The sequence below is a fragment of the Castor canadensis genome, chromosome 9 (genome assembly GCF_047511655.1).
Source record: "Castor canadensis chromosome 9, mCasCan1.hap1v2, whole genome shotgun sequence".
NCBI lineage: Eukaryota > Metazoa > Chordata > Mammalia > Rodentia > Castoridae > Castor > Castor canadensis.
The window spans coordinates 77,287,267-77,299,639 of NC_133394.1; the positions used below are offsets into that span (position 1 = coordinate 77,287,267).

At 37.0% G+C, this 12,373-nt stretch overlaps 1 protein-coding gene across 3 annotated transcripts in view; it reads left to right on the top strand.

The window, feature by feature from the left end:
- Gask1b (golgi associated kinase 1B) overlaps window positions 1–5,035 on the top strand; it is a 46,006-nt gene extending 40,971 nt beyond the window's left edge. For 2 of the 3 annotated variants that reach the window (XM_020185916.2, XM_074041746.1), the window contains exon 5: window positions 2,272–5,035. In XM_020185916.2, coding sequence (XP_020041505.2) covers window positions 2,272–2,479 — 208 coding nt within the window. In that variant the 3' untranslated portion in view covers window positions 2,480–5,035. Of the gene's footprint in view, window positions 1–1,147; window positions 2,225–2,271 lie in introns of those variants that run through there. The other variant, XM_074041745.1, reaches the window with a different exon arrangement.
- Window positions 5,036–12,373: the final 7,338 nt, after the last annotated feature.

Genomic DNA, 12,373 nt, shown 5'->3' on the forward strand with positions numbered 1-12,373 from the left:
AATTCTTAATAACAATACTCTGAAGCATATTTCAGTTGTTCTTCCTAAACTCTAGGACTTGGTAATGTGGATTTTATTTTTTACCTTAAAAGCAACACGTGTCCTCTGAGCTTCATGAATTCTAAGTTCATGAGTTTCTGGCCTGCCCTGTTGAGACCTGTTCTTTACATCTCTTTGTGGATTGAAGGTGGAGTATGGGGCAGATCTTTAAATGTCTAAGCTAGGGGAAATTTATGCATAGGAAAATTTACACTCCGAAGACATCACTTACTGAATTGAAATTACGGGGCCTGAAATTTTCTCTTAGAATTGAGTGTGCATGGAGCATACAGTCCATCCATTTCAAACACTTATGTACATATGAATACTCTTATTTAGTCTCTCAAAGAAGATTAAACTTTAAGTGCATTATGAGAAATAGCAGATTTATGGCTAAACCTTCCTTGAATATATAATTCCCACATTGAAAAGCAAAGACAAGTATGTTGCTAATTCCAGATTTATGGACTGAATATTCCTATTACTGTAACGCAAAGACCAGTAACGTTTTTGTCTTCTTTTATGAGAAGGATTGGTCACTAAAGAGACTAATGGTTTTAACTCTTTCATCTCATATATTCTGCCACATCTAAATTAGTTGAAGGGCTGTAGAACTCACATCATAGATTATCAATACTTGATTAATACTATAGCCCACAAGATGACATGATACGTGTCTTTAGGGAACTCAGAGCACTTTACAAAAATTATTTAATTCTGCATTTCTATGTCTAGCCCTGTGGCTGTCGGCGTTTTAGCAGTAGTAGGACTGTTAGGGTCCCTGGACCCCTTCATCTCTGTGTCCCTGCTGTGGCCCATCAAAATGTGGAAAGGTGCTTAGAAGGCCTGAAATTTCTGATAAGAGGTGTTCCTTAAATAAGCACATAATTCTTGCTGTAGTTTTTGAAGTATAACTGAATTTATTTGAAAAAATGCTAGTAAACACTGATATTTGAACAGTGCTTTCACCAGTATTTTAATGAGTGTTGGGAGAGACCAAACTATGGATTTAGAAGAATATCACCGGAGATTTTTGAACTAGAAAGTTTGCGAAGGTCTTCAGATACTGTATATGTTACACTCTTGGCTTTCTACTTCCTACATGAAGAGAAGCAAGTACAACGTACTCTCTCAAGGTAATTCAGCAAGAACCCTTCCAAACTGACCTTAAGTTCTCCAGAGAGATACCATTCATGGAATGCCCCAGCTCTAAAAGTTGTGTTTCTGTAAGTTTATTTAAAACTAATCAGTATTCCCTTATTGTAAGAAGTATCTGAGATAATCATTTTATAAAATGGAAAGCTTCATTGTGGCTCACATCTTTGAAGCATTCAGCCCATGACCAAGTGGCTCTGTTGCTTTGGGTCAGTGGCAGCCCAGTGTGTCATGGAGGTTGTGCTCAGAGAAGGAGTCCTGTTCACTGCATGGTCAGGAATGGAAAGAGAGAAGAGGAGGCAGGGTTGGGGTCTCACTATCTCCTTCAAGGACACACCCCAAAGACCTAAAACCCCCTACGAGGCCTCACTTCTTACCATCTCTCAATAGGGACAGTAAAGGGCTAAGCCTTTAACACGTGCGCCATTGGGGGAACATTCAACATCCAAACTACAGCGAGATTTGACATTACATTTAAATAAAATGGTTCCAAGTCATCAGAATTCCAGAAGTGTAATCTGAATCAAAGACAATTCATTCTCTAATTTGGCATTTTCAAATGATTCTTTTCTCATTTCACTATATACATGTGGGATTATTTCATTTTAAACTCAATTGCATAACTTCTGCTCAGGGAGTTATTTACTAAAACTGTCAGCATTTTGTTTCTTACATTTCTTTGCACAAAACCCCACCTTGATGCTTACGAGGACACTTTTCTAGGTGACAGGTTAAAGGGAGCTCTGTGGGTGGGTGAAATGGGTTTAAGACCAAGGGAAGTGTTTTGCTGATATAACAGAATCCTAATTCTGGCCTCTTTTTATCTGCATATAATGACATTAACTAAGATGTTAGCATGTCAAGCTCTAAATAGTTTAGAAAACTCAGTTCACTTGAAGCACATTCTCTAGTATATTATCATTAAAAGAAGTGTTATCTTGGCAGTGATAAAAATGTTTTGGTTCTCAAACATTTGATAGTGTGATTTATGACAGATTAATGAGGGGCAGAGCAACTGAGGAAGGAATAATTTTTCCAAGCAATTACTAAGAATGAAATATCATGTTGTTTTTTCAGGTTTCCTGAATCTGCAGTTTCTGTTTTGAAGAGCCAGCACTTACGGCAGAAACTCCTTCAGTCTCTCTTTCTTGATAAAGTTTACTGGGAAAGTCAAGGAGGTAGACAAGGAATTGAAAAGCTTATCGATGTCATAGAACAGAGAGCCAAAATTCTTATCACCTACATCAATGCACATGGGACCAAAGTAGTACCTATGAATGAATGACAAGTGGATCTTATGGCTAGATTGATAGATACAGTCATACATTTTCTGTTTGTTTTAAAACTAACAACATTAACCTCAATTCCTTCTAGGAATGAGGCATTATAGATGAATACATAAAATAAATAATTTAACCAAATATATATGATGGACCTGTGCACTGTATGCAGATTTTAAAAAGTTTTTTAAAAGATACTGCTCAAAAATGCTTGTTTGTATTTTTGTCTAAGGTCATGACATCTGTGTCTCAACATCTTTAATACAAAATACTATTGATTATAATTCTAACTAGCTTTGAAAACATTTGTTGTGTTATTTAATAAGCAGTATAAGCCAGAGGTAACAAGTCATTTATACCATATTTTATATCATGTCACAGGTCTGTACTAATGGAAATGTTTATTGATAGTCTGTTGCTAATGTTTAAAGCAGCAGCCTCCTCACTGCCCAGAAGCAGTTCTACATTGGAAAACTGAGGCATATGATCAGAAAGAAAATCAGAGCCTCTAAATATACTCTAAATAAAAATGGTGGATTAATTGCAAAGCTGCCAGTATGTTTTCTATAGTGTTTATAATCAGTCATCTCTGAGCAGCAAGAATCATATATTCCACTCTGCTTTAGAAAGTTATTTTATTGTCAACATAGAAACATCCACATCTAGCAGCTGATACATTAGTCAGCTTTGCTCTCTCAATTTTGATCCAGTTTATGACTAGTGGTTTAGAAATCAAACTATTCTAAGTTATGAAGTTACCTATTTGAAAATGTACTTTAGAGTATCTCCTTTTAATTGATTTTAAAAAATTTGTCATTTTACAAAGAATATACTATTTCTGTATATTTTATTAATATACTAGATTTGTATTCAGTGTACTTAGATTAAATCTGATTTAACTGCTATTACTCAGATATTGACTCTAAGCCCAGATATTGACTGTTTAAATATATTGTCTCACTCTTTCCAATATGAAACACACAAACAAAGCAAATTAAAACCTGCCTCTGATCAAGTCTTCTCAATGAGGACACATGATCTGAACCAAAACAATGAATTTGGTCAGTAAGTCTCAAATTATCCCCCCAAACATGAAAGGACTTGGAAATAGAGTACTTATGTTTCAGGATTTTATGTTCCTGGAAGATATCCAAGATAACCAGGTAATAGGTTCTCATATAGAGGTTTCAAATCTAGAATGAACCTTCATTTTTCTCCCACCCTCATCTGCCTTATCCCTTGTTTAAAAGCCAATTCACTGTTTAGGCATGGTGGTGCATGCCTGTCACCCAGCACTCCAGAGGTTGAGGCAGGAGGATGTTGAGTCTGGGCTAGCCTGCGCTAGTCTCATTGTCCACTCACTCCAAAAAAAGTTTTATTTACTGACTTTTTCCTTTCCTTAAAAGTTTAAAAATACAAATTATGAATTTTTATAATACATCTGTCCTCTCCTCAGTTTTGTTATTGCTGAAGTGTTCTGGTCAAGGATGACCAAATATCAGTATGTATTAAAACTATCAATGACTTTACAATGCAGGCTAGATTTGAAAAGAAATACATATCTAGAGTCTAATTTATTGAAATGTATAGAGCAAGTTGACAGAATTCCATGTTAGGTAGAAGACAAGATGGACCAAGAAGAGACGGATCATTTGATTATCTAATTATAACCTATTCAGGCTTACATTTAAGAACTAATATTTAGCATCCTTACTTGTCACCCTGGTCCTTGGAAAGTTGATCTTTTGAATAGTTGTCTCTTCAGTTTCCCCTCTGTGGCTCTGGGTGTCTCCTCTGCATCCACAAATTCATAGTATTTGTTGACTACCACTTTTACCTGTTGTCTCTGAGTTTTCTCTCTTAAATCTTCCTCTTAATGAAAACTTGGTGCAGTGAAGGATTGGAAACCCAATTCTAAATTGAACTCCTGACTTGAATTACCATTTTGGAGAGTTTCCTCATGCCTTGTCTTATCACGGTGACGTACTTGCATTTAATATTCTTCTTCCCCTAGAATTCACCATCTTAATTCAAGTTTGTGTTATCAGTGATGGGAATTCCAGACTTTTTCAAAGCTAGCTTTAATGTGGTCTTAAGCTATCTTGTTTTAGGGCATCCTGGTCCTCCCATGTGTGGTTCTGAGTGTATTTGCCTCCAGTTACTCCAAATGCTTAATACTACGTGAAAATCCCAGGGACACACGTTTTAGCTACATTTGCCTTTTAACATGTAGTTTATTTTGTAATCAGTGAATAATTCATGATGTACTATTTTTGAATAATGGATAACAAGGGCTAAGCTTTTAATTCTAATAAGTAACACTTTTTTTCTTTTCTCATATTAAAACAATGCAAATACTTTGTGCATTTCAAATGCTGTGATGTGGTTCACATAAGCACATTATGTAGTTTATTTATAATGTTATGACAAATTTAAAAAAGGACAATTTACCTTGGCAGACATACAAGAAGTTATTCTTGTGTGAAGCTACTTTCTTTAAGCTGAAGATATGAAAATGAATATGTACCTTAAAAATCTGTAATAAAATGTTAGAAATTAAAGATGTGTTTTTTGTAGATGGGTTCTTTTTTTGTATATATGTTAGTTTTCAAAGCTAAATATAGAAGAATGTTTGTTACTTTATCCATGAAAAAAGGCACAATTGAATAGTCAGGACGTCTACTGGCTTGTGTCTGTGTGTGTATGTATTATTTGATGATATCACTGATCACTAAGCTTTCTCTTGGTGACCATATAGCACTGTATTATGAGGTTGGTATGCAAATTATTTAACAGATACCATATATTTTAAAAGAAGATTTAAGTTTTGGTTCACTTTCTTTGCTTGGTATGAGTCTTAAAATATGTTTAAAGTTTTTTTCATAGCATTTATATTTAGGAAGATTATTAGGCACCTGGGGAGCTTATCAAAGTGTAAAATATCTTAGACACATCCTTAAAATATTTATAATCTCTGGACTTGTGGAATAGCCTACTTATTCTATCATGCTTTAAAATATGCATTACATTTCATTTAATGAATAAAATACCTAGATATAGATTCATTTAAACACTGTCTTATGAAGTTCTAATGTTTATTTCAGCATAGAATGAGTTAAGGCACATTTAGAGTGCTAGTCTGAAAAAGATATGGAAATTGTACATGGATCACATAAAAATAATAAAGATCTTTTTCAAATGGTACAATTAAAAATCAAGCCAGGCCCAGGTGAGCTCTAACTACTTGAGATGCTGAGGCAGGAGGCTCACTTGGTCCAGTCAGTTGCAGATCAGCCTGGGGAGAATAGTGAGACTCATCTCCAAAGCAAAAAAAGGTAGATGATCAGGCACTTCCATCCAGGCTGTCTCTTCATTGATGTTTTGTAGCTTGGTGTGGTGGTGTGCACCCATAATTCCAGTACTAGGGAGGCTGCAGTGGGAGGATCATGAATTTGAAGCCAACCTGAGCTACATAGTGAGATGCTGACTCAAAGATGACAACAAAATAAAGAAAACAAAATAGAACACTGAGAGCTTTCATTTATGACAGATCATTTGGCTTGTCAGAAAAATTATTTGAAAGTTAGAAATATCCCAAAGATATTTTTGAGTGTTCTTTCAATACAAGACTGGACTGAAGTATTTCTATTGAATAGACTGTTTAACAATATTGTAAGGCAGAGGTTAAGTTACAGACTTTTGCTCCATAGAGATATAAATAATTTCTTTCTGGTAGAATGAATAGCCATAATATTTACAACTTATTACCCTGTGGACATTAACCAATTTTATATCTAGTCCAACAATCTTATCATAATATCGCCTTGTAAATATTTAGCTTTTGAACTAATAGTTTTACCATCTTACTGTTTCCTTCATTAATTATTTGAATAAAATCTTTGACCTATATTTATATTAGCATAGGAATCTACTTTACTATTTTGAAAATATTGCTATAATAAACTTCTAACTGCAGAGTCGTATAATTTTATCTGAGAGTCATTATTTTAAATTTTTGAAAATTTTACTTAACCAAACTCTTAAAGCACAGTTATATAATTTTACAACTGTGTGGTGCCATGGAATCAGCATCTTGCCTGACACCCTTTGTGGGATAAAGAAACAGATCTGATGGACATCCTTTTGTGGAACTTTTCCCTCCAGGGTTTCCGATCTCCTGCGTTAAGGTTGTTTGTTCAAGGGGATTGGACTTTGAGCACATGATAAAGTGAGAGCACACAAGGGAGGGGTGAGGATAGGTAAGACACCTAAAAAATTAGCTAGCATTTGTTGCCCTTAACGCAGAGAAACTAAAGCAGATACCTTAAAAGCAACTGAGGCCAATAGGAAAAGGGGAACAGGTACTAGAGAAAAGGTTAGATCAAAAAGAATTAACCTAGAAGGTAACACCCACGCACAGGAAATTAATGTGAGTCAATGCCCTGTATAGCTATCCTTATCTCAACCAGCAAAACCCCTTGTTCCTTCCTATTATTGCTTATACTCTCTCTACAACAAAATTAGAGATAAGGGCAAAATAGTTTCTGCCAGGTAGCAAGAGGGTGGGGGGGAGAGGGAGGGGGCAGAGGTAGGGGGGGTAAGGAAAGGGGTGGGGAAAGGGGGGAGAAATGACCCAAACATTGTATGCACATATGAATAAAAAAAATAAAAGATTGTTTGCTTCCCAGTGTAATTAAGAGGATGGGAAATTACGTTATGTTAAAAGAATTTGTATGTTTTGTATATTTAAAAATTGAAAGCTTAGATCTTAGGAGAATTAGCTTGTGAATTATTTCTTTCACCATTGAAAGTCAAGGAGTCATTTACTTAGCAATGTTTTACCATTTTTAGCCCATATCATCAGTCCCCAATCCACTGCTATTTCCTTATTCAATATAGCATGAAATTCTTAAGGATTTATTTTCATTTAATCCTTTATTAAAAATTATTGGTTAACTGATTTATTTTCTTTGATTTACAAAAGATGCTAGTGACTGTTCAATAGTGTTTACAGTATAAGAGAAGCTAAGTTAATGTATAGTATTAAAAGAAGTTACTTGATTATTGTTAGTCAATTACTGGGCATTACCATAATGATTCCACATTTTACAAAACAATTTCCTAAACAAATGATGATTTTTTCCAATGAATTTATGTCTGACATTTCTGCAAAGAAGTGTAACTTTCGTACTGTTCCTTTTGCCTTTCTGCGGAGTGAGTGTCCCTAGTTTTTCTTTTTTTCACCTTTTGCCCCCTTTCCCATTCTCACACAGCTGTCTTATGTCAAAATATGGCATCTTCCCTACTTTTTAAGCCTTTTAGTCCCCTGGGATAAAGCTTGCTGTAAGAAAGGTCTGACTCAGAGTTGCTGGCAGACCTTGTTTCAGAACCTAAAAATGTACATGGTAAGTGAATGAAGTCACAAAAATCCTTTCTTACAAGGGCATTGCTTAAGTTAGCTCAATATTATTCTACAGTGCAGAAAGGGTGGTACCCTTTGACCCTCTTGTATTTATTTTGTTGATAAAACCATGCGTAATTCTGTGCACATTGAGAACTCTCTATGCATCTTCCTTCTAAAAACATGATCTGTATTTGTTGACAGTACTTGTCTAAAGTTTTTGTGGCAAAGAGTTAAAAAATAAAGAAAGCCTCCTTGTTGGTGACTCTAATCACATGCTGCAGAAGAGCTTGCTGTGCTGTGTTTCAAAAGACAAAATGGGCTTTAGAGACTGGGGCCAGTCCCCAAATGAGACTGAAACAGCTGTGATTTTGCAGGAGCTGCCAACAGCGTCTTTAGCTCCAGGACACCAGACATTATTTGGTTTATAAAGTACCCTACGTTCCTGGCTTTACTTCTGTTTAAGAGAATAAGAGTTTGTGTTCTTATTTCTTATCCTTATTTCAGGCTCCCAGGAATATTTAAAATTGAAGTCAACTTTTTGTAACTTTGTAGTATCTTAACAACAAACTAAGATCCAGAGATTTTTCTAACTGTGTGAGAACACATTGTGATGAAGTTTGCAAGATTCAGGTCTTTTTAAAGAGAACAATGGAATAATTGATACCTTCTACTAGCAGGGCTCGATGTTGCTGTCTTTTAATCAAGGTAACATGATGGTTAAAACATAAGACGTCCCTAGAGTTAGGTGGCTATTGTGACAATGCTATTTGTAGCCAATACTGTATCCTTTCTTTTGTCTCACTCTCTTGTGTCATTTCCTTTGTTGGTTGCAGCATCCAAAGTATTGTCTCCAGTAGAGGGGATAATGCTGTTTAAAAAAGAGTGACATGGCAGAATCCAGAGTAGCAAATTCATAATTAAAGTAATTCATAAACAAACTTTGACTTTAGGCCAGGCTTTCTCAAACTCAGTGCTAGAGACATTTTGGACCAGATAAGTCTTATTTTAAAATTTCTTTTGTAGTCCTGGGGTTTTAACTAAGGGTCTACACCTTGAGCCACTCTATCAACCCTTTTTGTGAACGTTTTTTTTGAGTTAGGGGCTTGCCAGGGCTGGCTTTGAACTGCTATCCTCCTGATTTCTGCCTCCCGAGTAACTAGGATTCAGGTAAGTCTTTGTCATAGGCAGATATCCCATCTATTGTGGGTTATTTAACAACATCCCCACCCTCTACCCGTCTAGCTGGCAGTAGCTCCAACCCCTCCAGATGTGACAAGGAAAAAGGTCTCCAAACATTGCAGATTCCACCTGGGAGACAGAATTCTCCTCCAGCTGAGAACCTGTGCCTTAGCCCACTGAGTCTTCATAAAAGGCCAACCTGATCTTCCCCTTTTGTCCTCTCACATTTAACTCAGGCAGATTTTTTCCGTGGAGTTCCTTATTTTGAGTTACCATATTGTATGACATTAATAAGAGTCCTGCGAGATCTGACAGCTTAACAAAATGAACCATTGAGAGAAACCATTTCCGAGTCAGGAGGAAGAGACATCCTGGGCTCTGAAAGAAAATTCTTAGGAGAAGAATAAATCTGGGAGCAGAAGACAGATTAGGTTTCAGCGTTAAAATTTTGGAATGGTTTGTGGTTGTTGATAAAAGTGCCTACAGATCTGTGCTTTTCCAGGCTCTGTCACAGGAGTCAAGCTCCGTATTCCTTGAGAAGACTCCAGGAATATAAAGACGTTCAGGGTTCCCAGAGCCCTGTGAGAACCTTCTTTGAAAGAGGGTCAAAGAAGTGGAGGGTGTTTTCTACCAGCTACAGAGGAAGAGGAGCAGCAAAATGCACAGGAGTAGAATTGCTCAGGCAGGATAGAGTTAGCAGGATGCAGTGTAGGGCCAATAGGCTGGACAGAAAGAATCACAGTGGTACATGGCAGGGAGGTTAGAACATCATCAGGATAAGTGCATTAGTCAGCTTTCTGTCTCTACTAGGAAACACTTGGAGCAATTAACTTACAAAGAGGAAAGGTTTACTTTGGCTTATAACTCTGGAGGTTCCAGGCCAAGATCAAGTGGTACCCATGACTTTGGGCTTCTGGTAAGGCTGGTGCATCATGGCGGGAGTACAGAGCAATTCCACCTACATCAGGATCAAGGAAGCAAAATAAAGGAAGAGGAGAGACCAGGGTCTCACAATCTCCTCCAAGGGCTTGTTCTTAATAACCTGAAGACCTCGCATTGAATCCCACCTCCTAAAGGTTCCACCCCTTCCCAATAGCACCCCTCTGGGAATCATGCTTTCAACACCTGGATCTTTCTGGAACACGTATCCAAACCATAGAAGCAGGCCAAGCAACACTTGCAGTAACAAAATGCCATCAAATCTCTGTGACTTCACACGACAAAGGTAGACTTCTTTTGGCAAATGTCCATTATAGGTTGGCAGGAAGGTTTTGTTCCTTGTAAACATTTAGCTGCCCAAGCACATGGAGTAGCTTGGCTGTTTCTGTTTTTATGCTTGAGTACAAAAAAGTTCTGGGGTCTTGCATTTTCACAATTGGACAGAAGTAGCCTGTGAAGGAGAAAAACTAGAGACACTTGGTCAATAGCATTATTAACTGAATTACATGGTAAAAGCCACAGGTGGTGTCTCTGATTATATTTACGAATACATAACCTAAACTTCTTACTGTTTTTTCAATAACCTTTTTCTTCTGGGACTCCTCTACCCTCACCCCATGCTCACTAGATCACTGCTCTGGTTCTAGGCTGCTGTTATATACATGTGACTTAAGTTGGAAAATCAGTCTCTTTATTCAGTTCTGCCTCTTGCTTTAATTGATTGGCTCAGAATTGGACACCTGACTTAAGTGAACCAATCAGAATACTTTCCTCAGAATTTTAAAGCTAAATAGGAGTAATAGAAGCCAGGACTGAAGATGAAAGCAATAATATGCTATGTTCCACAGGCCTTATCCATGCATTCTTCTACATGAGCTGGAGACAGTTAATCAGATTGAGAGAGAGAGAGAGAGAGAGAGAGAGAGAGAGAGAGAGAGAGAGAGAGAGAGAAGAAATACAGAAACCGAAACCCATGGAGCATCTGATGGGAAAGACAGAGGAACCTCCTGGCTTTTGAGTTCTTTGTATTCATTATTTTGGAGTTGTTTGCCAATTCTTTTTTTCCATGAAATGGCTATGTATCCTTTCACAGCTAACCTTTTCCAAGTTAATCTAGGCTGGTTGTTTTACTGATACTTGTAATGAATGGTGAATCTGATTGGTTTCTAGAGAAGTTAAATCTTTTTCTAATTCATTGGTTTTAGAAAACACATCCAGGATTTTCTTCTTTTCACAAGTTATCTTCTACAATATTCACCATTACTTTCACATTGTTAGCTTTCCTAATATTGACCTTGTGATTCCCACAGTGTGGTGGGTACTGTAGTTCGATTTTTAAATGGATTTCCTGCCTACCTTCAGTTATAGCTTCCCCATTCCTGAAGTCTTTGTTTTCCTTTATGCATCTCATTGTTGAATGGCTTCATCACTAAGTGATTTTTGTACATATGTCCACGGGTTCCAACTCACTGGGCCTTACTCACTTGTAAGCAGCACTCTGCTATCTCTTTATATAAATGACAGTCTGGCTGATACAAACTTTGGAGCACATATTCTTGTTTCATCTGCACTTCATAGACATTACAACACTGTTTTCTAGTATTGAACACCACAAAAAAAAATTTCAGAGGTTGCCCTGAACTTTTTTTCCTCTTCTAACTATTTAAGGTGATTTGTTTTTCCAGTTTGTGAAACTATTAAAATTGAATTAACAGTAATTAAAATTACAAGTTCATCTCCCCAGTCACACTTGCAATATGTCAAATGCTTAGTAGCCATGTGTGTTTGATAAGTCCTGTGGACTTCATCAGATAGCACAGCTATAAAACATTTCCACATTGTAGAAAGGTTGATTGGCCAGTGCTGCTCTGGTGCACAGGTGTCTGTGTTGTTTTTGTGGGGGATGGAATGTGCATTTTCTGTGCCCAGCAACAGTTGCCATTTCCCTCTTTCCTTCTTTCATTCCCCTATCTCTTGTCTACCAGGCAGCATATCTAGGCTAAGGTTTTGCTCTCCAAACAATAGGACAAGACCTCTCCACAGACACCAAAGCAGCCTTTCTATCCTGTTCCTCCATTGGCAGAGCTGGAGCCCTACCATCACTCTCCTCCTACCTCTAGCCTTTGAAGGACCAAGGGTAGGTGTCTTAGAGCCCTGTCATTTATTTTAAAACAAATTTACTGGTGCTTATTGGAGAATATGGAGATGCTTGTTTTTGTCTTTCTGCTGTCAGGAATTTATGACACCTGGCTGGCAGTCTCGGTTTCTGGTTTTGGTGGTAGCCATTTTATGGTGTTATACTGGATGCGTCATTCTTCCTGAGGCATGTTTTTGTCCTCTTTTATTCACTTTAATGGTTTCCACCAAATAATGTTAT